Source organism: Hypanus sabinus, unplaced genomic scaffold, assembly GCF_030144855.1.
Source record: "Hypanus sabinus isolate sHypSab1 unplaced genomic scaffold, sHypSab1.hap1 scaffold_251, whole genome shotgun sequence".
NCBI classification, from domain to species: domain Eukaryota; kingdom Metazoa; phylum Chordata; class Chondrichthyes; order Myliobatiformes; family Dasyatidae; genus Hypanus; species Hypanus sabinus.
Window position 1 is genome coordinate 1 of NW_026780634.1, and position 19,760 is coordinate 19,760.

General features: G+C 44.4%; 1 protein-coding gene across 2 annotated transcripts; it reads right to left on the minus strand.

The window, feature by feature from the left end:
• Positions 1-754: 754 nt before the first annotated feature.
• Positions 755-10,527, minus strand: LOC132388026 (zinc finger protein 420-like). Of its 2 annotated transcripts, none has more exons than XM_059960367.1 (3): positions 10,395-10,527; positions 8,882-9,032; positions 755-3,130 (listed from the first exon to the last, which is right to left on the minus strand). In XM_059960367.1, the coding sequence occupies exon 3, from the start codon at positions 2,719-2,721 to the stop codon at positions 1,096-1,098; it is 1,626 nt and encodes a 541-aa protein (XP_059816350.1). In that variant the 5' UTR covers positions 2,722-3,130; positions 8,882-9,032; positions 10,395-10,527; the 3' UTR covers positions 755-1,095. The 2 variants fall into 2 exon arrangements, with proteins under 2 accessions (XP_059816350.1, XP_059816351.1); XM_059960368.1 differs by having other exon boundaries at positions 8,882-9,028; positions 10,395-10,525.
• Between the last annotated feature and the right edge of the window lie 9,233 nt (positions 10,528-19,760).

Sequence of the window (19,760 nt, forward strand, 5' to 3'; positions counted from 1 at the left end):
GGGAAACCTCTTCACAAACAGATTGGTGACTGTTTGGAACCCATCACTACAGACAGAGGAAGAGGTGAACAACAGGGGAAGATTTAAGAGGACTGTCCTGGAACAGAATCACTAGCAGGGTCCAGCCAGCCTGAGTTGACTCTCTACTGTACAATAGGTGTAATGTAAATTCAGTAAGTACCAAGGACAGGGTTTAAAATGGAACAGATTTATTTGTCTCAGATGCAGAATATTAAACTCCTGTCCCAGTAAAGTTGAATGCGCAGCAGGAGAATCTTCTCCCATGCCCAGTGACCAGGGTGCAGAACTGGGCGTGGTGAGCAGCAGCAATAATTGCAGAGTTCAGCACTTACAGTCACTCTCAAAATAGCATTCAGCAATGGTGATGGACAAATATCCAGCATGAAGCTTATTGAAACTTTCTCCCCAGTGTGAACCCGCTAGTCTGTCACAAGTGTAACACGCTGTAAGGTTTCACTGCTGATGTAATGGTTTCTCTGTAGCAGCAATATTTAGGTTATGACTAGTGATAACAGGGTTTTGGAGTGCAAGGCATTCCGATGGCAGAATTTTTTTTTTCTTGTGAGTCTGGAAGAGAGATTATTGTGTTTTTTGCTGGGGAGAGATGAGAAGATGTGAACGGAGAGTGGGGGCCCTTTTGTCTTTTGATTTTTTTACTAACCCTATAGTCAAAGAATGAATTATAAAGATCAATCATTAAATCACATACTGTGTATCATTTGTTATTTCAGGGTACTTAGCTATAACATGGGACACACCACACAGCATCCACCCAAACGAGATTTCTTATGTTTGACCGGGCTGAGTGGCTATCACCCCCATATATTAAGCTGCTAGCCGAAGCGAGATTTACATCAGGTTAGATGAATGACTCCTTTTCCATGTTCACAGCAGCTGACTCGCCTCTTCCCATTGTGAACCAGGTAGTGTGTCATAAGGATAGATAAGTGAATGAATCCCTTTCCACATTCACAGCAGGTGAACTGCCTCTTCCTAGTATGAACTCAATGATGCACAATTTGGTTGATTTGGCCGAGAGAAACTTTTCCCAAAGTCTGATCAGTTGATCAGCCTCTAATCAGTATGAACTCGCTGGTGTCTCTGTAGTTGAAATGACTGAGTGAATCGCTTCCCACAGTCTGAGCAGGTAAACGGCTTCTCCCCAGTGTGAATTCGCTGATGTACCTTCAGTTGGGGTGAACAAGTGAATCCCTTCCCACAGTCTGAGCAGGTAAATGGCTTCTCCCCAGTGTGAATTCGCTGATGTACCTTCAGTTGGGATGAACTAGTGAATCCCTTCCCACAGTCTGAGCAGGTAAATGGCTTCTCCCCAGTGTGAATTCGCTGATGTACCTTCAGTTGGGATGAACAAGTGAATCCCTTCCCACAGTCTGAGCAGGTAAACGGTTTCTCCCCAGTGTGAATTCGTTGATGTACCTTCAGTTGGGATGAACTAGTGCATCCTTTCCCACAGACTGAGCAGATGAACGGCCTCTCTCCAGTGTGAACTCGCTGATGTACCTTCATTTGGGATGAGCAAGTGAATCCCTTCCCACAGACTGAGCAGTTGAATGGCCTCTCTTCAGTGTGAACTGACTGGTGTACCAGTAGTGCGTGTGACAGAGTGAATCCCTTCACACAGTCTGAGCAGGTGAATGGCCACTCCCCAGTATGAACTGACTTGTGTACCAGTAATTCGTGTGACTGAGTGAATCCCTTCCCACAGTCTGAGCAGGTGAATGGCCTGTCCCGAATGTGAATTCGCTGATGTTCCTTCAGATGGGATGACCGAGTGAATCCCTTTCCACAGTCTGAGCAGGTGAACGGCCTCTCTCCAGTGTGAACTCGCTGATGTACCTTCATTTGGGATAAGCAAGTGAATCCCTTCCCACAGTCTGAGCAGGTGAATGGGTTCTCTCCAGTGTGAACTCGCTGATGTCCCTTCAGTTGGGATGAGCAAATGAATCCCTTCCCACAGTCTGAGCAGGTGAATGGCCTCTCTCCAGTGTGAACTCGCTGGTGTCTCAGTAGGTGAGATGCCTGAGTGAATCCCTTTGAACATTCCGAGCAGATGAACGGCCTCTCGCCAGTGTGAACTTGCCGGTGTGTCTGTAGTTGACATGATCGACTGAATCCCTTCCCACATTCTGAGCAGGTGAATGGCCTCTCCCCGGTGTGAACTCGCTGGTGTCTCTGTAGTTGATATGACTGAGTGAATCCCTTCCCACAGTCTGCGCAGATGAACGGCCGCTCCCCAGTGTGAACCAACTTGTGTCCCAGGAGGTCGATTGACCGAGTGAAGCCCTTCCCACAGTCTGAGCAGGTGAATGGCCTCTCTCGAGTGTGAACTCTCTGATGTACCTTCAGCTGATATGACTGAGTGAATCCCTTCCCACAGTCTGAGCAGGTGAACGGCCGCTCCCCAGTGTGAATTCGCTGATGTACCTTCAGTTCCGATGAGCAAGTGAATCTCTTCCCACAGTCTGAGCAGGTGTATGGCTTCTCCCCAGTGTGAACTCGCTCATGTACCTTCAGGTTGGATGATGAAATGAATCCCTTCCCACAGAATGAGCAGAGGAACGGCCTCTCCCCAGTGTGAACAAACTTATGTCCCAGTAGGTCGGATGACCGAGTGAATCCCTTCCCACAGTCTGAGCAGGTGAACGGCCGCTCCTCAGTGTGAACCCGCTGGTGAGCCATGAAGTCAGATGACCGTGTGAATCCTTCTCCACAAATTTAGCAGATGACCAGCCTCTGCCCGGTGTGATATACTGGTGTGTCCACAGGTGGGAAGACCGACTGAATTCCTTCTCACTCACAGAGTAGGTGAATGGCCTCGTCCCAGTGTCAACTTGGTGATGTCCCTTCAGTTGAAATTTCCAAATGAATTCATTCCGACTGTCTAAGAAGATGAATGGGTTTCCTCCCTTGTTTAAAATGTCAGGCGTGCCAGTCAGTCAGATGATTGAGTGAATCCCTCCCCACAGTCTGAGCAGGAAGGATGATCGAGGAAATCCTTTGTTCCGCTTCTTAAATATCTGGATAGAGACAGCAAAACTGGTGTGTGGTGTTCGAGATTCCCATAGATTAATTCTTTGTCATTTTTAACCTGTAAAAAGATATACAAAATCCATCAATGGGTGTAGGACAACATTTCAGATGAGATCACTTGAGTTGTCACGGTGTGATCTGGCAACACACTCTTACAGTGAAGTTCAACCCGAGTTGGAGAGAGAAATCATCTTCTAACTGGGCAGAGAGCTGGTATCTGGAATGACCACTAAACTCTCAGATGTTCTTCCTGTGTCTCTAAGAATGGGGGATTTCTGCCATCTCCAAACTGTGACCTGACTCAGTTTGACTCTCTCCATTGATATTTTTCCCTGTTTACTGAGCTGCATGGGTGCCTGGCCCCACAGCAACTTAAATACTCACACACAAAAAGCCAGCAGCGCATTCCATGCACCCACCACTCTCTGTGTAAAAAAAAACTTACCCTGACATCCCCTCAGCATCGATTTCCAAGCATCTTAAAACTCTGCTCCCTTTTGTGTGCCATTTCAGCTCTGGGAAAATATCCTCTGGCTATGCACACAATCAATGCCCCTCATCATCTTATACACCTAAAAAAGGGTCTTAACATAAACAAGGACATTACACATTATACGTGATTGAGTTCATCTGCACGTTCACACAACCTATGTAGCAGACCTGTAACAGGTAATGAAGGATTTTCTCACCAAAGCTTTTGCACATTGTCCATATGTGGTTTGCTTACTAAACTATGCTTTAAAAAGTCAGATTTGCAAATATCACTCCACTTCTTCCCACTTGCAAATTCTCCAGCAACTTTTGCATCGCCACAACACACACAGGTAACACCAGTTTCTATATTGGACATAAATATTTCCGCTGAACCCACCAGAGGAATTGAGGATATATTAAAAAAAATCATTTTGAACCTATGTAATCTCTGACTAAAAGAATAATTGGTACTGAATAGGAATTTTGAACTGAAGTGAACTCAGTCTTCAGCATTTAGCTAAGACAGGCTCAATACCAGTTCTCTGCAGCTTGCAGAGAGACACACTGAGAACTGATAACATTATACATTGTACTCTCATTAGCTGATAACATTATACATTAGCTGATAACGATTGTTCTCTTGTTTGAGTAAATGGAGGAGGACTCAGTGATAGGACAGGAATGAACTTCTGTTTGAAATTAAGCCAGGGCCTTGCAAAGGGAATAACTGACAAGGACTGGACAGTACATCCACCTGTAACTAAAACCTTGATTTAGCAAACTCTCAATTCTAATAATTACGTTTTGCACCAACAGACTTGTTGGGTGTACCAGTTCAAATAACATCTTGCAAAAGTAATGTATGGGCTTGCTATGTACAAGTATACAGCTGTAACCTGAGTCAATAACAAGTCAGTCCACTTGCTAAGATAGTGGCAGTGCTTGCATGCCTTCCCTTTGACAACTGGGTCTCAAACTCCTGCAGGAGAATGCACAATAAACTGTGGTGATGATAGGAAACTGGGCTTCTGTGTATTATTTGGATTCAACTTTTAACATTTGTCATCATGAACAGGATCCCAATACAGGGAGTGCCAAGCAGACGGGCTGAGCAAATGGCTGGACCACTCTGGGGACTGCAGAGACTGACCGGGTGCCCAATAGTTATTTTAATTTTTGTCGCTGTCCGTTAGTTCCTTTGCAGGTACAGTCCCTCGTGGCAGGAGGCAGATCTGCCATGTAAATTAATCAATTGCGCAGGATGTGCCAGCCGGGTAAAGTTACCCGATTGATAATTGAGCAGGAGGCTTTGTGCCGAGTAAATGACAAAGAGAACATGGGTCAATTGCAGTCGATTTAGAGTTTTCCAGACAAGGAAAACGATTTTCAAATGTTGAGTGCAGCGCTGAATAAGAAATTGGGGAACAATATGTGGCCACTGGGGGGGAACCTGGGATATTACCTCATGAGAACAAGCAGTAAATTTGATATGGAAAATGAACTGTGGAATGAAGTGGAAATTGTGGTAAAGGGAATGGAAGGAAAAGCAGATGTGCAGTGGAACAGTATGTTATTAGCAAGTTGGAGTAAGAATGCATGTGACAATGGGATAGAGGTATGACCTGCAAAGGTTGGGTGATGCTAAAAGTGAAGTGTGAATGGGTGCATGGATGCCGAAAACGAGAGCAGGAAAAACAAAGTAAGCAAACCAAGGCCGGCCTAGATAGGAGAGAAGGGCAGGAACATCAGACAGACAGACAGATATACTTTATTGATCCCAAAGGAAATTGGGTTTCATTACATACTGATAGGGAAACAAGGGATCACAAACCCATGTCTGTCATACCAACCCTGTTTGAGGACAGTGACCATGATGAGGAGTGGGCACCACCCGTACCTCTCCTACCTTGCCAGGGGCCAAGTGCACCCATTGCCCCAAAACCCCAATGGTGACTGCTCGGGAAACAGGGAAGGGAGGTTCTCTTTATTCTCAGATCCCGAATGGGAATACTGAGGATTATTTCGAGACAGGGAGGGAAGAATCCAATAAAACCACAGAGTTAATGGCTCCACAAAGACAATTACCCACCCGAATGCTGCCCAATCCACGAGCAGGAGGAGGGAGAGCCCTCAGTGATTCCTGTGTATGCACCCTGGAAGCCTCAAGAAATGATAATGATCATGAATCAGGCCCCAGACAGAAGAGAAAACCCAGCACAGTTTGCTCAGTGCGTCCGCAGTACAAAAATGTTTACTGCGACTCCACAAGATTTATTTGGTCTCTGCTGCATGACGAGGGGTGAAAATGGAAGGCAGATTTGAGATACCAAAGCTATCAGGAGTTACAGGTGGGAAAACATAATGAGAATGAACAGACAGGCCAGATTTTTCAAGCCTTGGAAAGGGCTCTCCAACAACCTGTAAACATCACTAAAGTACTTGAATGCAAACCTAAGCCTGGGGAATCAGGACCAGACTATTGGGAGTGATTTGTGGCCTGCTACGGCACCTGCACAGGAGACCAAACATTTAATGATTGGAATCTGTCCCCCCAGTTCAATACCCTACTGCTCCAATGCTTACCAACTGAGTTAGCCAACATGATTAAAACAAATAATATGGATTGGCCTGACAAAGACCGAAATCGAATGTGATGAGCTTTGACATATCATTCTGACCCGACTTTCGAATCCTGATCAACCCTGAAGGGAACTAATATTAAAGGTGACTATGTTCAGTGGAAAGGAGGATGTGAGTGGGCGACATCTGGGGATCAGAAATGGGAACAAAAACCTACCAACGGACAGGTGGGGACAACAACCCGTTTAGAAATTGACAAGCAAGGATGCCTCCTACTGTGAGTTCCACCCCTGAGGAAGAGCCCAATGTAATATTGCAAGTTGCTGGAATTTCATTTCTGTTTATGGCTGATGTGGGGGCAATCACAACCACTCTCGATCAGGAAATAGTATTGGAAAAGGGATTCCAGCTATCATACGCTACAATCACTCTGTCTGGGTTCGATGACACGGAACACACATATTCACGTACATGACTACGGGAAATAATTCCCACTACGGCCTGCCAGAGATGCTGAGCTCTGACAATGGCCCACACTTTGTGGTGAAAGTAAACAAATGGGTATGTAACAAACTAGCTATCAAGCAACAATTCCACTGTGTACACCACCCACGGGCCGCTGGCAGAGTGGAAAGAGCCAATGGCACTCTGAAGAGTAAACTGGCCAGACTAACAGTGGAGACTGGACTCACTTGGTTGAAGGTCCGACCATTAGCCCGAATCCACATGAGGGTTACCCCACAGAGGAAAACAGGGTTGTCACCAGCTGAAATCATTTCTGGACGGCCCATGAGGACACCCTGGGAACAAAGTCTCAGGATTAAAGCCAAAGTGAATAAGAATAAGGAACCTTGGTTCTCGATGGATATTGGAACTCTGATAAAGAAGAGAGAGATGCATGACATGTGTAAGAAACAGGGAGCAAACAAGGTACTTGAGTAGTATAGGAAGTGCAAAAAAATACTTCAGGAAGAAATCAGGAGGGCTGAAAGAAGACATGAGGTAGCGTTGGCATTCAAGGTGAAGGACAGTAAGAGCTTCCACAGGTTTAGTAATAGCAAAAGGATAGTTAAGGAATCAAATTGGTCTTCTTGAAGATCAGAGTGGTCGGCTATGTATGGAACCAAAAGAAATTGGGGAGATGTTAAATGTTTTTTTTTTGTGTGTCTGAATTTACTAAGGAAACTGGCATGGAGTCAATGGAAATAAGGCAAACAAGTATTGAGGTCATGGAACCTATACAGATAGATGAGGAAGAGGTGCTTGCTACCTTGAGGCGAGTAGATAAATCTCCAGGACCTGACAGGTTATTCCTTGGGACCCTGAAGGAGACTAATGTTGAAATTGCAGGGGCCCTGGCAGATATATTTAAATGTCATTATCTACGGGTTAGGTGCCAGAGATTTGGAGGATAGCTCATGTTGTTCTATTGTTTAAAGCATGCTCTAAAAGTAATCTGGGAAATTATAGGCTGGTAAGTTTGATGTCGGTCATGGGTAAATTATTGGAAGGAGTACTAAGAGATAGGATCGACAATTATTTAGATAGACAGGGACGTATTAGGGAGAGTCAACACGGCTTTGTGCACGGTAGGTCATGTTTAACAAATATATCAGAGATTTTCGAGGCGGTTACAAGGAAAGTGGATGAAGGCAAGGCAGTGGATGTTGTCTGTATGGACTTCAGTAAGGCCTTTGACAAGGTCCCACATGGGAGGTTAGTTACGAAGATTCATTCACTAGGTATACATGGTGAGGTAGTAAATTTGAATGGGAACTGAGAAAGGGAGAAGTCAGAGAGTGGTAGTGGAGGATTGCTACTTTGAGTGGAGGACTGTGACTGGTGGTGTGCCACAGGGATCAGTGCTGGGTCCAATGTTATTTGTCATCTGTATCAATGATCTGGATAATAATCTGGTAAATAGGGTCAGCAAATTTCTTGATGATACAAAGATTGGAGGTGTAGTGCACAGTGAGGAAGGTTTTCAAAGCTTGCAGAGGGATCTGAACCAGCTGGAAAAATGGTAGATGGAGTTTAATACAGACAAGTGTGAAGTATTGCACTTCGGAAGGTCAAACCAAGGTAGAACATACAAGGTAAATGGTAGGGCACTAAGGGGTGCACTAGAACAGAGGGATGTAGGAATACTGATACAAAATTCCCTAAAAGTGGCATCACATGTAGATAGGGTAGTAAAGAGAGCTTTTGGTACTTTGGCCTTTATAAATCAAAGTTCTGAGTATATGAGTTGGAATGTAATGGTGAGGTTGTATATTGCATTAGTGAGGGGGAATTTGGAGTATTGTGTGCAGTTTTGGTCACCGAATTACAGGAAGAATATTAATAAGGTCGAAAGAGTGCAGAGACAAGGATGTTGCTGGGACTTGAGAAACTGAGTTACAGAGAAAGGTTGAATAGGTTAGGACTTTATTCCCTGCAGCATAGGAGAATGAGGGGTGATTTGATAGAGGTGTATAAAATTAGGATGGGTATAGATAGAGTGAATGCAAGCAGGCTTTTTCCACTGAGGCTAGGGGAGAAGAAAACCCAGAGGACATGGGTTAAGGGTGAAGGGCAAAAAGTTTAAAGGGAATATTGGAGGTGGGGGGGGGGGCTTCTTCACAACTGGGTCTGACTGGTACTGGCATAACTGGTTCGTCTGGGCACATTCTGTCTCACTCCCAACTATTTTGTACCTTCCTTTGCACAGGCATGTAATGCCTAAAGGACCAGTGTTTGAGTAAATGAGACTCACCAGACTTTCTCCTGACTGAATCAATGGAAACCCTGAGTCAGATGGGTTCTCTACAGTTTATGCTCTCAGTTCTCGGGCTGGTTCACTTGTTGCTGTTCCCATGTCTTCAGTCGTGGTTTTTCTTCCAATAAATCTCTCACTGCAGGTCTAACTTTAACATGAAAGATAATGAAGCACATTAACAATGAAAAGGAGGACCAAACATATCTGCTTAATGTTACTAGGAACAAAACTCACTGAAATTTAAACATTGAAGGAAAATATAATGATCTCAGTGAACAATCTTTTATTGTCCCTCGCATGACACAGACGATATGGGATTAGAAGGATCCATCATCCAGTCACGGTAAGACATACGACACAGGAACAGAATCAGGTGATTCGATCCATCTGGTCTGTCCCACCACTCAACCAGGGCTGATTTTTATTCCAGCACCATATTCCTGCCTTCCTCTTGTAACCCTGAAGCTACTCAGCAATCATCAGTATATTAATCTGTCACAAATATACACAAATGACAGCCTCAAACAAATTCCACATATCAGACATCTTTTAGTAAAAAAAAAATTCTTATCTCAGTTTTAAAGGGAAGCATCTTTATTCTGAGACTGTGCTGTCAGATCACAGACTCCCTGTCTGATGGAAACATCCTCTCCATGCCCACTGTATCCAGGCTTTTCAGCATTCGGTAGGTTTACTTAGCCATACACCCCTCCACCACCCCCACCGTCCCTCTGAACTCCATCGAGCACAGGTCAAGAACCATCAAATGCTCCTCACACGTAACACCGATCAAGAGATTATTCATGTGAACCTCATTAGCAACAACTGCATTGGCCACATTTCCAGGGATAAAAGACAAATTGGTTCCAGCAAGTTGTGCTTCCTTTACTGTTATACTATCACCCCATTTCCAGATTAAAACAGGACCATTTCAGGAAATTTGTATTACAGATCTTGTCTTGTCTATACTGGACCGACCGCCGTCGCTGGGCTTGCAGGAGTAACGTGTGGCTCTGCTCTGCTGCGTGGAGCTGAGGCTCGAACCATTCTCCCCCTGGACTTCCCAGTCCCTCGGTAAAGCAGGCAGTAAAATCAAAGATCCCCACAACCTGGGACGTTCTCCTTTCTCACCCACCCCAGTCCGGGAGAAGACACAACAGCCATAAAGCTCCAGGACAAACGCGAGGAGCTTCAGGAAGCGAGACGAGTTCGGGGACGTTAATGGGACTCAGTGGCCAAAATCACACCACGTGATCTGGCATCACAAAGCGGAGGGCGGGGCGAATCTGCGGCACACAGCCTCACGTGACCTGTCGGCCGGACTTCCATTTCAATTCTGCGGAAACAGACAGCCTGGGCTCCTGGTTTGGATCGTTCAATGCAGATTAAGTGAAGTCGCAACATTTCTGACGAGCCCAGTTAGTTGGGAAACAAATGAATTCCTGGCCCTCAGTTCGGGGCTCACGGCCAACATCGGATCTCCCCGCTCGGGATCGGTCTCAATACACACCGATGGGAAAGTGATATCTTCGGCCCGCAGACAGTGATCCCGACGGAAGAGACGAAAGTCTTTCGCGAACACACAGCCGACCCACTTCAGCTCTGAGTGGAGAGGATAACACCGTCCACCCGGAGACTGTGAACATGCGCGAAGAGATTGTTACATCATCGGGAGGCGGGGCCTCGGAAACAGACGCGCAGATGCTGCCCATCTGCGGTTAAATGGGAGGGGCAAACGGGATCACGTGTCGGGATTGGCGACACCTCCCCCCCCCCCCCCCCCCCCCCCAGTCAGAGACTCCAGCTACTCATTAGTCTGTGGAAAGAAGCAAACTTGCCGCTCACATCTCCACTCACCTTAAATGTATTAGACGTTTCAACCCCCAGGAAAAATATATCGTCTGTCCACTCTATCTATTCCTCTCGTAATCTTATAAACGTCCATCCAGTCTCACCCCTGCGCCGCTCTGGAGAAAACAACACAAGTTTATCCAGCCTCTCGTTATAGCTCATGCCCTCTAATCCAGGCAGTGCCCTGGTAAACCTCTTCTGCGCCCTGTCCAAAGCCCCGACATCCTTCCGAGAATGGGGGTGACCAGAACTGTATGAAACACTCCAGATGTGGTCTAACTAGTTTTATCAAAATGTGTTACGAACTGTAACGTTTTAGAAACGAACCAGCAGCAATAGAGTTCACACCGGAGTCTGGTTTTGATGTTAAAACCATTCTCTTTATTAGTATATAGTAACTTAATGAAATAAAAGAAAGTTGACAGTGTTATGTGTATATATGTGTAAATGTAATTCCCAGAATATCGAGGCTGATGGAACAATGCTTAGAGTCTTGAGATGGTAAAGTAGGAAAGTTCAGTAATCCACGGAATAAATGATGGGACAGAGATATTTGTAATCCAGGGTGAAACGTAGAGAAAAGGCCGTTACTTCAAAATAACCATCGACGACGTTCTTATCCGCTGAATCCGTCCACATACGAGTCATCAGCGAAAGTGACCTGTCACAGGAATACCGTCTTCCAGGGGTTACCACACAACATACCCAGGCAAAGGTTAACACAAGATATGCCAAACCCCACTCCTGTGGATTATACGAAGTGACAGCCACACACAATCGTTGTGGTTCCGTGTACCGATGATCAACCCACTCTTGCGGGCAAAGGACAGTTCAAAGCCTCAGCTGCGACTAACTGAAGCGATCAGCTTTTCCAGTCTCTCTCTCTCTCTCTTTAGACTGGCCGACTGCCTGTCTGCAGATCGCTCTCTCTCTCTCTCTCTCTCTCTTTAGACTGGCCGACTGCCTGTCTGCAGATCGCTCTCTCTCTTTCTCTCTATGGTTCAGCCCACAGTCAGCGCTGTCAGCCTGTGACTGACGTCATAGTCCCGCCTCCTCACGCCGGCGCTCTTAAAGAAACAGTCACAGTACGACCGCAGGCTCGGAACAGCCGCAACACAACTTCCCGACTTTTCAACTCAATGCTTCAACTAATAAAGACAACCACGCCATTTACCTTCTTAACCACCCGATCAATCTGTGCTGTCTCTTTCAGGGAGCGATGAACTTGGAGTCTAAGATCCCTCTGATCATCAACACTGTTCAGGGTTTTGCATTTAACAGTGTACTGTCTCATACATTCGACCTACCGAGCTGCCAAGATGATCATCACTAATCAAATCTCACTGAGATTTCTCAGGTCCTGTTGAATTTATTGCCAAGTGCAAAAATACGGGAAGGTACAGGTACAGAGAAACACTGACTTGTGGCAGCATCACAGGCAAGTACATTCAGATAACACACGGAACACAAATGATACGATTCTTTGTCAGTAACAATCTGTAAATATCTTTTATGTTATTAACAATGTATAAAATATATTGTGTCATGATCAATATTAAAATCTGCATTTTGTGTCAATAACAGACTTGCAAAGTTTGAATTTGGTCCCTGTCTCCATCCCTCCTCTAATCCACAACCAGCTCCTTTGTTTTTGTCACAATGAGGGAGAGATTGTTTTCTTGACACCACTGTGTCGGGGTGATGACTTCTTCTCTGTCGGCTGCCTCATTATTATTTGAGATTAGGCCAGTCAGTGTAGTGCCGTCAGCAAATTTAGTTAGCAGATTGGAGCTGTGGGTGGCGACACAACTCATGGGTGCACAGAGAAAAGGAGGGGGCAAGAAGACAACCCTGTGGGGTATGTGTGCTGAGGGTCAGAGAGAGAGAGAGAGAAAGAGAGAGAGAGAGAGAGAGAGAGAGAGAGAGAGAGAGAGAGAGAGAGAGAGAGAGAGAGAGAGGTGAGCGAGCCCACACTTAGCACATGCCGGCGATCTGTCCGAGGAAGTCCAGGATCCAGCTACACAAGGCAGGGAGAAGGCCGAGGTCTCTGAGCTCCATGTCGATACTTCACGCCTTCGTACGGCTACTGCTCTGCCCATGACTGCAAGGAACTGCAGAGAACATCAGAGAAACAAGCCTCCACTTCGTGGTCTCTTCCTACATTCATTCCCCTCCCTCGAAAAAGCAGGCCATGTACTCAAAGACCCTCACAACCTGGACATTCTCGCTGCAAACCCGCTCCCGCATCGGGGAAGAGATACAAAAGCCTTAAAGCGCGAACCACCCGGCTCAAGGACGGCTTCCTGTCTGTGGTTATAAGCCAAATGAATGATAAAATGGACTCGGCCTCAGAATGTAACTCGACGTGACCCTGCACCATATGTCTATCTGCACTGCACTATCTCTGCAGCCATAATGCTTTGTTACATTGTTGTTTTGTCATTTACATTTTTCATTTTTAGAATCTTTTTAACTAGTACATAATCTTCTCCAGCTATAGAATGAAACAAGACTTCAATAGATTAATATGTATAAAATTAATAAAGCTGAAGAAAAAAACTAATCGCAAAATATAAAAATGGAAAATATATATAGGAAAAGGAAGGAAATAAAGAACCCCATCTAACTAGGGGGGAACCCACTAACAACAAAAAAGGGGAAAAACCCATTAGGAATCAACCCCCTGGAGCAAAACGTTTAACCATCATCTAAATATAAAAATAGAATCATCAACCGCCATTTCATATTTATAAAAAAAAATAAAAGTGGAAGGAAACCATATAGCATAGTTCAAATTAAATGATAATATTTGGCAAAGAACCCCATCTTCTCTCAAAATCGAATCGAGGATCAAAAGTTCTCCTAATTTTTTTCAAAATAAGACATAAGATTCCTTGAGAAAACCATTCAATTAATTCAAGGGAAGAAGTATCTTTGTGTTTTAATAAAATAGCCCTTCTTGTCAATAGTGTAACAAATGCAATTACATGTTGATCTGGAGATGAAATACCCTGAATATGATGTGGAACTATACCAAATAGAACAGTCAACCTATTAGGTCGTAAATTCATTTTCAGAGCTTTAGATCTTGTTGGAAATAAAGATTTCCAAAACGATTTTAATGATGAACATGCCAGAACATATGTGACAAAGTAGCTACTTCAGTTTTATATATATCACAGCATTTGTCTATACGAGGAAATATTTTAGATAGTCTCTCCTTTGTTAAATAATAACGGTGAACAATTTTAAATTGAATTAAACAATGGTTGGCACATATAGAAGAACAATTTCCGTTTTTCAAAACTCGAAGCCAATCTTCATTAACAAAGGTCATATTAAGCTCTCTCTCCCAATATTGTTTAATCTTTAGTGATATGTTCTCATTTGTAATAAAAATAAGTTATACATTCTGCCAATGGAAACTTTCTCTAAGGGATTCAATTTCAAAATGTTATCTAACAAATCAGATTCTTGTAAATATGGAAACTTAGGTAAGCATTGTTGTAAAAAATGTCGAAACTGAACATATTCCAAAAAATGTGTATGAGCGAGAGAAATTTTGTCAATTAGCCCTTCAAAGGTCATCAATCGACCATCACAAAATAAATCTGTAAAAGAATGGATCCCTTTATTGTTCCATAGGAGAAAAATGGGGTCAGTTGTTGAAGGTTTAAATGAAAAGTTTCGATATAAAAAACTAGACAACTAAATTGTTTCAAATTTAAAAAAATAACGAAACTGAACCCAAATCGATAAGAATAGTTTAATAACCGGGTAACGATTTAAATTTGGAATTTTGGAGAGCTGTAAAGGTAATGGAGCTGCTAATATTGAAGTTAAATGAAATTGTTTAACAGCTTTTAATTCCAAATCAACTCATAATGATTTTTGTTTTAATATCAAGCCAATATAACCAAAATCATAATTGTCTAATATTCACAGCCCAATAATACAGTCTTAAATTAGGAAGTGCAAGTTCACCATCTTTTGCAGATCTTTGTAAATTATACTTATTAATTCGTGGTCTATTATTGTTCCAAATAAAGGAAGAAATAAGAGAGTCAATTTGATCGAAAAAAATTTTAGTTAAAAAGATAGGTATACCAAGCAAGGCAGTAAGGGGGATTTGGGTCAAATTGGACCCAAAAAAGTTGTGAAAAGGTATGGAATACTTCCCACCAAAACTTTCCAAACCAAATCATATAAATTAAAGAGGCATCAGCCGTGTTGCATTTATTACAAAGTGGAGAAACATTCGGGTAAAAACTGGAGAGCTTCTGTTCAGAATCGTAAGCTCTATGAACCACACTAACTTGTAGAAGAGAATGACGAGCACAGAAAGATGATTTATTAACCCGTTTAAGAATTCGATTCCATCTATCATCAGAAATCTGACAATTTAGGTCATCCTCCCAAGCTCTTTTTATTTTATCAAAGAAGTCTTGTCTAGAATCAATCAACAAGTTATAGATACCGGTAATAGAACCATTTACAAAAGTGTCCTGGTAAACCTCTTCTGCGCCCTCTCCAAAGCCCCGACATCCTTCCGAGAATGGGGGCGACCAGAACTGTATGAAACACTCCAGATGTGGTCTAACTAGTTTTATAAAACTGTGTTACGAACTGTGACGTTGTAGAAACGAACCACCAGCAACAGAGTTCACACTGGAGTCTGGTTTTGATGTTAAACCCATTCTCTTTATTAGTATCTACTTATAACATAGTAATTTAACGAAATAAAGAAAAGTTAGCAGTGTTATAGATGTGTAAATATAACTCCCAGACTATCGAGCCTGAGGGAACAAAGCTCAGAGTCTTGAGATGGAAAAGTAGGAAAGTTCAGTAATCCACGGAATAAATGATGGGGGAGAGATATTTGTAATCCATGGTGAAACGTAGAGAAAAGGCCGTTACTTCAAAATAACCGTCGACGAAGTTCTTATCCGTTGAATCCGTCCACATACGAGTTATCGGCGAAAGTGACCTGTCACAGGAATACCGTCTTCCAGGGGTTACCACACAACATACCCAGGCAAGGGTTAACACAAGATATTCCAAAACCCACTCCTATGGATTATACGAAGTGACAGCCACACACATTCGTTGTGGTTCCGTGTACCGATGATCAACCCACTCTTGTGGGCAGAGGAGAGTTCCAAGCCTCAGCTGCGTCTAACTGAAGCGATCAGCTTTTCCAGTCTCTCTCTCTCTCTCTTTAGACTGGCCGACTGCCTGTCTGCAGATCGCTCTCTCTCTCTCTTATGGTTCAATCCACAGTCAGCGCTGTCAGCCTGTGACTGACGTCATAGCCCCGCCTCCTCACGCCGGCGCTCTTAAAGAAACAGTCACAGTACGACCGCAGGCTCGTAACAGCCGCAACACAACTTCCTGACTTTTGAGCTCAATGCTTCAACTAATAAAGACAACCATGTCATTTGCCTTCTTAACCACCCGATCAATCTGTGCAGTCTCTTTCAGGGAGCGATGAACTTGGAGTCTAAGATCCCTCTAATCATCAACACTGTTCAGGGTTTTGCATTTAACAGTGTACTGTCGTATACATTCGTCCTACCGAGCTGCCAAGATGATTATCACTAATCAAATCTCACTGAGACTTCTCAGGTCCTGTTGAATTTATTGCCAAGTGCACACGTACGGGAAGGTACAGGGACAGAGAAACACTGACTTGTGGCAGCATCACAGGCAAGTACATTCAGATAACACACGGAACACGAGTTATACGATTCTCTGTCAGTAACAATCTATAAATATGTTTTATGTCATCAACAATATATAAAATACATTGCGTCATGATCAATAATAAAATGTGCATTTTGTGTCAATAACAGACTTGGAAATGTTGAATTTGGTCCCTGTCTCCATTCCTCCTGTAATCCACAACCAGCACCTGTGTTTTTGTTACAATGAGGGAGAGATTGTTTTCTTGACCCCACTCTGTCGGGGTGATGACTTCTTCTCTATACACTGCCTCGTTATTATTTGGGATTCGGCCGATCAATGCAGTGTGGTCAGCAAATCTAATTAGCAGATTGGAACCCGCCACTGCAGCCCCACAGTGCACTATGTACTGATTGCAAAGCTACGAAATTGCATGTGAATAGCCTCCCCTCCCCCAACTCCACTCTTTCTGCGTCACCAGCAGACTGGGACATCTCACATCTCGCTGCCTCCGCCAGGACATTAAACTGTGAACAACTGTGGTCAGGGACTGATCTCTGGGGCACTCCAAACGCTACCTCCTTCCAGTCTGAAAACGACCCACTCATCCAGCCACAGTACCGGCAGTTTATCGATCTCCAACGAAAAAGCCGAATCACCTACTCCTGAGGGTCAATACCATTGCTGACTCTGAGTTTACCACCGTCAAATGCCGGGAGGGACATAATAATCAGAAAGTCTCTAGTCACAGCCGTGTAAATAAAATGTGATCTCAGTGGGTGTGTGGCGCATGCTCAGAATGCGAAGGAGACAGACAAACTGAGCCAAGTCACAGACTGATGAAGGGGAGGAATGATCCATTTTGATATAGAGAGGGAAGCGGAGAGTTTGATGTTCTGCCTGATGCCGGAACTGTGGCCAGTTAGAAGATGAAGTCTTGTCCCCCCAAGTTGTTTTGAGTTGTGACAGTGTTTTTCTCAGAAGGCACCATGGAAAGTAAATAATCTGAGTGGAAATGTTGTCCTGCACCCTCTGACGTGGTTTGTAAACTTTTAACAGTGTAGGAAAGTCAAAGGATTTGTGTATGGGAATCACAAACAGAACAGCTCGATAGTTCCGCTGTATCTGTCAGTTCACCAGCGCTTGAATGCCGCCGATCCTTGAATGTGGAGGCGGAGATGGCGGAGAAGACAACGCTCCCTCTTGCTGCAAGGAGAGCCCAAACATTGTCCATGCCCGTCATCTGATTGGATACATCGCCATGACGTTGATAGCACTGTGACGTCATTCTGGCTCTCATTTTGGAAGGGATTCAGTCGGCCATCGCAGATACACCAACAGCTTCGCTCTGGGAAGCGGCCGTTCACCTGCTCCGTGTGTGTGAAGAGACTCATTCAGTCAACCCACCTTGTGATGCTCCGGTGAGTTCACAATAAATAGAGGCCACATTTCTGTCCGGAGTGAGCAAAGAGTTTTACTCAATCATCCCAGCTGCTGTAGCACCAGCAACTTCACATCAGGAAGGAAGTTCAAATCAGCTCCGTGTTAAATGTTTCACCATCACGGTGACTGAAGGCAGCTGCAGGTTCATGAGGGACTGTTACTGTCAGATTCTGCAGTTCTTGCGGCTGCTCATCGCACCCAGGACTGAACCCTGGTCACTGAGCATTGGAGGAGTCTGTTCTGCTGATGTTAGCCTTAAACTAGACTGGTGTTTAATATTGTGGATCTGTGAAAGACAATTCAGTCTGTATCAAATCCCGTGTCTCTCTTGAGGGGCCACTCAGCCCAGCTGGTCCCTGCCCATGTTTCTGTTCCATATCAGTATATGAAAATCTATCCCTGACGTTCCCCTCTCACCCTCACTGAGATGACAGGTTGCAACTAGTCACCACTCCGTGGGATAGGAGATTTCCCTTGAATGTCATAGAATCACAGAAAACTACAACATATTACCGATACTTTGTCCCACAATGTTGTACCGGCCATGTAACTTACTCTAGAAACTGTCTAGAATTACCCTACCGCATAGCCACCTATTTTCATAAGCTCCATGTACCTATCTAAGAGTATCTTAAAAGACCCTATTGTATTCGCCTCTACCACCATCGCTGGCAGTGCATTTCACTCACACACCATCCTTTGTTTAAAAAACTTGGCTCTGTCATCTCCCCTGTCCCTACTTCCAAGCAGATTAAACCTATTCCTCCTCGTGTTAGCCGTTTCTGCCCTGGGAAAAAGCCTCTGACTATCCACACGACCAATGCCTCTCATCATCTTATACACCTGCATGAATTCCCTGCATGATTTTCTCCGGGCTGAACAAGACGATGAGCTCACTGTGGTTGTGACGTTGTTCAGGGCTCCGGACGAAGTTGGTTAAACTCCTTCTTCCCCGCTCTTTTCAACGTTTTGTGTCATTTTCACCTATTTTAAATGACTGTGCCTCAGACAGCTGGGTTGTTGTAATTGTTACATACCAGCAGCAACAGATCACCAACGGAGTCTGGTTTCGATGTTAAAACCACTATCTTTATTAGTATTGTGACGGGGTCCTGAATTACCCCTATGAAGTGTGTTTTTGAAAAGAGAGAGGGAGATGTTCAACACGAGAGAGAGAGAGAGAGAGAGAGAGAGAGAGAGACAGACAGACAGACAGACTGACTGCTCGGAGATGGTGTTATGGTTTCGCTGCAAGCTTGTTTACACTTTTACAAGGACACTGTCAGCTTCTGTGTTCTTACAGAGAGAGAAGGGAGGAACTGTTTGATGGACAGCCTGGGCTCAGCACGGTGAGATAAGTAGGAGGTCCGCTGATAGACCTCCAGACACATGGTTTTGGACACTGAATGAGCTTTGTTGTGTCCACAGAAAAAGTTGGGCTTTGGAAGATCGATCCGGAGCATCGATCAGTGGCTCTCGCAGTGTGAAAAGGCTGTGACCGGTGGGGAGTTATTCGTGTGTCCATCCCTCGCCTGGGTTAATAACTCCACCACTGAAGAACGGTCCCGTTTGTAGTGTCACAGTCGGTGACTTCCAAAGGATTTCGGAGGACGACGGGGCTATCGACGGCGTCAGCTTACCTGAAGACACAAACCTCTCCTTCTCTCTCTCCATCACTGCTCGACTCAATCCCACGAACTGAACCGAACTTCACTCATCACCGTCAGACGGTATCCATTCACCCCGAGGCGTGAAGAAGCTTGGCTTTCCTATTTCCACACACACACACACACACACACACACACACATAATCATTGCTAACCTGGTTGATATATCTGCATTTATATTGCTGTATCGCGTAGTTACTAATAAACAGCATTAGTTTACAGCAATACCAGAC

Bases quoted from the DNA above. Each gene is read 5' to 3' on its own strand.
- LOC132388026 (XM_059960367.1), bottom strand. From the start codon at position 2,721: ATGGCTCACCAGCGGGTTCACACTGAGGAGCGGCCGTTCACCTGCTCA.